General features: G+C 32.5%; 1 protein-coding gene across 1 annotated transcript; it reads left to right on the forward strand.

The window, feature by feature from the left end:
• Positions 1–1,463: 1,463 nt before the first annotated feature.
• On the forward strand, positions 1,464–2,594 carry LOC126654714 (transcription factor CSA). The gene is made up of 2 exons (XM_050348664.2): positions 1,464–1,751; positions 1,833–2,594. The coding sequence occupies exons 1-2, from the start codon at positions 1,595–1,597 to the stop codon at positions 2,495–2,497; spliced, it is 822 nt and encodes a 273-aa protein (XP_050204621.1). The 5' UTR covers positions 1,464–1,594; the 3' UTR covers positions 2,498–2,594.
• Positions 2,595–5,662: the final 3,068 nt, after the last annotated feature.

Below are 5,662 nucleotides of genomic sequence, written 5' to 3' on the forward strand. Positions count from 1 at the left end.
TTATATCAGATGCGAATATGGAAACAAAATTGCCTGTCTCTGCTGGAAAAAATTAGAAAAAAATAATATTAATGTAATAAAAGTATTTAATGGAAGTTGTTATAACCTCTGAAGTCTCCATATGGCTAAAAAACAAATATATGCTTATATATCTAAACTAATATTTCACCAACTCCCTCTTACAAAATATAAATGATTTTCCTCAAATATGTCTCTATTAAACTGCATGCAACAAAATGCTTCCAGTTTTGCTAGAGTGTGTATTTATAAATATAATTAATGAAACTTAAATATAAGTAATCCTTGTGGGATATGCCCACCACATACAATACAAGTCATCAAAATGTCTAAAAATGGCTATCTGCTTTTAATTGTGAGATAACATATATAGCAAATATTTGGAGATTTTTGTGGGGCCACTTTTTGGCTATGCATAAGGTCTCAAAATCAGTGTTTTTATTATTATTTTAAAGAAATTAAACATGAAATTGTTAAATTTAAGAAAATGCATTAGTGTTATTAAACTTATTATTTCTTATTAATTCAATTCTCATATGGAATTTGTTTTATTTTTGAATTTATTCATTAAATAAGAATACAATTAGTTTTATTAACTTTGAAAATAAAATTAGTAAATGAAATCAAATACAAATATAAATTTATCAATAAATTTTATAAAATTCATTTAAATCCAATAGTATATTAATATTTTGGTGCTTCTATGAATACTTTATTTTTAGATAAAAAAATAATCTCATCCACTTATGACTCTCCAATGAATTACAATCACGTACATAAAATATAAAATAAATAAAGTAAAGTAAACAAAAATAACGGCAGAAAATATGTTACAATCTGTCTCATTTAATGATAAAATAAACTAAATAAAGCAAATACAAAATAGGTTAAACCCATTCAAAAGTCTACGTACTATTAACTTTGGTATTTCATTTAGTCCTTATCAATTTTTTTATTTTAGAAACTCTATGTATTTCTTATTTTATATAGATACAAGTTCTCTTGTCAATAAAATTTTAGATTATCTTCATTTTTGGAATTCTCAAAAAAAAAATCTTCATTTTTGGAATAGCTAATAGTACGAGGTCAAAATTATGTTAAGATTATCTTAAACTTGGAGATGTTTGATACCACGTCCTAACTTCCGCTGACAAAAGGATCCACAGATCTACAATATAAGAAAAATAGAGAGTTTTTAAAATAAAAAACTTTGATAAGGACCTAATGAAACAAAAGCAAATAGTACGAGAACTTTTGAACGAGTTTAGCCTAAAAATAACGGTAGAAAAGTCGAATATATACACACCTATACATGTATATATATTTACGTATACGTATACATATACATATACATATACATGTACATGTATATGTACATATGTGGAGATATATATAATCTCTATATCTTAGTATGAGTTAGTTGACAACTGACTTGTCATCTGTAACCCTAAAACCAACTCACTTCCCTAATTTTTCTCTTTCTGCTCATTACTTGTTCTTTCTTATGCTTCTTAGACTAAGTTTTCAAATTGGTTTTGCTTTCTAATCAATATTTAATTTGTTGGATTAGAAAGAGATGGAAAATGGTAGAGGGAGTAGCAGTAGTGACAGTGGGAGGAGTTGCCATAGAGGGCACTGGAGGCCAGCTGAAGATGACAAACTCCGGCAACTTGTCGATCAATACGGTCCGCAAAACTGGAATTTCATTGCCGAGCATCTTCAAGGAAGATCCGGTAATTAGATGATGATTTTGACACTCTCTCAGTTTTTATTTTTTTTGTTATTGCTCATGTTCTAAGAAATGGAATTTGTAGGAAAAAGTTGCAGATTGAGATGGTACAACCAACTTGATCCCAACATAAACAAAAAGCCTTTTACTGAAGAAGAAGAAGAAAGGCTCCTGAAAGCTCATGAGATTCAAGGGAATCGATGGGCTTCAATTGCTAGACTTTTTCCTGGCAGAACAGACAACGCTGTCAAGAATCATTACCATGTCGTTATGGCGAGGAGAAAGCGCGAACGCTTGTCGTTGATCTATGGTGGTAAGAGAAGCTTACAGCTTCATCATCATCATCCCACTCCATCCAACAAATTTAACCATCTCTATGCTCATTCTAAACTAGGGTTTCAAAGCAATGCAATAGTACTGAAAGGTAACTTAAGTTTGCCCATGTCATCGACTTCTTCTTCGCCTCGTTGGACCATTAATAGTGCTTCAACCATCACCAATGATTCAGTGAGAAAGGATTATATGAATTCTTCAATGTCTTCATCATACAGTACTAAATATGGTGCCTACCAAAATGTATTTGGACCTCAGATCCCTAATTCTGATAACAAAGGAGTGAATACCAAGTTAGTTGATGATTCAATGACACTGAGGGATTTGCCTGTGACTTCTCAACAAGAGAAAAGAGATGGAACTATCAAGCAAACCGACGTTTCGTTCATAGATTTTCTTGGTGTGGGAGTCTCATAATTTATTCTTAAATTATTTAGACATTTGAAGGTGAATTCAAGTATTTTCTTCAATTTTAAACTAGTTATGTTTTGTTGCTTTGAGAGGTTAATTTTGTGGTAGTATTATATATGAAAGAGATATTTCAATGTTGAAGTAATTGATCTTTCAGTTAGTTGAAATGTTTCAGTCTAATTCTACTACTTGAGACTAAGCAGTATTTTTCATTTTCAAGACATGTACATAATCTCATTGCCAAACATTTGATCAAACTGATCAGATTGCTGTCAACACAGCAACATGCAATGCTCAGAACTTAATCATTTACATCTCTAATTTTGTAATATTACAGTTAGAGTTTAGTATGAAATTGGTGAGTTATATTGTATGTGTTATAGTGAGTTGATGCATTTTCAAATTTCAAAAATTGTCATGATGTACAAGGTTTTTGATGAGTTTGGTTCAGAATCTGCAAAAGAATATAGCTATCATTGTCTCTCGTAGGTAACAGTTACGGTTAATCGTAGGATTTTAAATTCCATGGGTCACTGAATATCTATTATTATAAAAAGGTTATTAAATTTTATTTTGTTACAAAAAGGTCACCAAGTCATATCTTCTATTACAAAAAATTTATGTTGTTACAAAAAGAATATTGAATTTCTCATGAATTACAAAAAAAGTTACCGAATTATACCTTCTATTACAAAAAGGTCACTGAATTATGTATTGTTTTGTAATTTTAGCTTGCCACGTTAGCAAACACAACATCGTTTTACATGGGTGAACGCCTTTATAATAAAAGGTATAACTTAGTAGTCTTTTTGTAACAAAATAAAATTTAATACCCTTTTTGTAGTAATAGATAAGTTCAGTGACACAGGAAGTTTAATATCCATTAATTTTGGTACTAAACTATGCACTTTTAACAAAACTATTACCATACTTTGTAACATTTTGAAAGCTCAACTAATATTCTTTAGAAACAAAATTATCCGCTTGTTTCATATTAAAACTTGTACATATAATGGTTTTTAAGTGTTTTTCGTTATAATCGTGATGTGTAAGATGATATAAAAACCGGAAAACTCAACACTCACCTAAATAAAACTTCATATTAAATGAGCGATTTATCGTTCGCTAAAAAGAATATTAGTTGAATTGATAAAATGTAAAAAGTTAAACATTGAATATCATTTTGTTAAAAAAATTACCTAAAAACAACTACTTAAGTGATAGTACTTTGTGGAGTACATTATTAGTTATTTATATATAAGGAAGAAGCTATGCTGATCTTTTTGGTGCATAAACATAGTTGATTTGTTTCTTTGAAATTAATTATATATGTCTGTAAGGCTGTTATTCAAATTTCATTTATGGAATAGCTTGCATGTTGTGGTTTTCTTCTCTCCTTAATTATACATACTTGCATAATAAGGCAATTCAATGAAGGCTTTTTGTCATTTAAGACAGCTGGAAAATAATACAACAAAACTGATGCTGTTCATTTTCTATTTTTATTCTCTATTTCTTGCATATAATAGGTAATTAAACCATTTGATATCTTTATGATTAAAATAATCCAATAGATTTTCTTTTTGACGAGAAACGAGAATATTTATTAACTCAAATCGGAAGCGACAACAACTATAAGAGAATTAGAAAAATGGCTAAACCATTCTTGTTGCCTGACATGGAACAGACATATTGTGCTAAGACATGCATAGTCTGATTTGCAGATCGCCTTACATAAACAAAACATAAACTAGAAAATTGTTTCGCTAACTCTACAAAATCCTCAATTAAGGGATCATTCACCTCTCTAGTAGGATTACGTATATCACGAATAACCTCTAGAGCATCCGATACAACTTCAACACGCTGATCTTCCTTAAGCCAACTCAATGCTTCATGAATTCCCATAATTTCAGCTACTCCCGGATCAAGATTGCTCGGAACATTCACCACTCTTGCTTGTATGAGAATTCCATTACTGTCCCTAACTAAGCAACCGAGCCCAACTGAGGACCCATCATTTTGCAGCCAGCGTCGACATTCACCTTCCACACACCCACACTCGGTTTGGACCAACTGACAGCTCCATCACCTTTCTCTAACATCTGAACTAGTATATCCATAACGCTACACCGAGCAGCCTACCATGCTAATAACTGAGCACGTGCAGAATTCACAACTTCCGATGTCGTAGATCTCTTCTTCGACCACACCAAACTGTTCCGGTGGATCCAAATATTCCGCCAAATCATTCCAACGAGACTGGCTTCCTCCATATCCAGTAAACTCACCCACCCATAAGCCTAGTCCTTAAAACTATGCTTAGATACCACTGGAGAAGTAAAACCTGTTTTACTCAAGCAAGCACGAGCAAAAGGGCACACTACAAACAAGTGAATGGACGACTCTTCCGATTTGCTACACTACGGACAAGAGGCATTGATGAAGACCCTTCTCGAAGCAATATTATCTGAAGTTGGAAGGTAATTAGCACACGATCTCCATAAAATATTTCTGACGGGCATGGGGACCTGCATGTTCCAAATGATCTTCTGAATCTCATCAGCTGGATTATTATCTTCTCCTCTAATAAGTCTATAACAAGACTTCACTGAGAATTTTCCCTTAGCATCTGCTTTCCAAAACCACCCATCATTAGGTAATCTAGTACTCAAGGGAATACTTAGAATTAAATCAGCATCAGGGGCCGAATATACATCTCTAACCAAACCAATATCCCAAGTGTTTGATTGAAATTTCATAAGCTAATTTACCTTGGACTCAGTTAACGCCGACGATATAGGGTCAGAAATAAGGCCACAGCCTCCACCACCCATGATTCTCCCCAAACTCGAGTATTCAAACCATTCCCTATTCTAATTCAGGTACCCTTCTTCATGGCCGACTGAGCTTTGAATATGCTACGCCAAACATAGCTAGGATTCGCCCTCAACTTTGCCTCCAAAAAGAATTATTAGGAAAATATTTGGCATTAAAAACTTTTACCATAAGATTTTCATGCAACGAAATCAACCTACAAGCTTGTTTTTTTAGCATAGCAACATTGAAGTCCCTAATCTTCTTAAAACCCAACCCGCAAAACTTATTTGGTTTACAAAGCATATCCTTACACGCGCAATTAATCCCTTTCTTTTTTTCTTGGTTTGGACC

This window comes from Mercurialis annua, linkage group LG7 (genome assembly GCF_937616625.2).
Source record: "Mercurialis annua linkage group LG7, ddMerAnnu1.2, whole genome shotgun sequence".
Classification (NCBI taxonomy): Eukaryota; Viridiplantae; Streptophyta; class Magnoliopsida; order Malpighiales; family Euphorbiaceae; genus Mercurialis; species Mercurialis annua.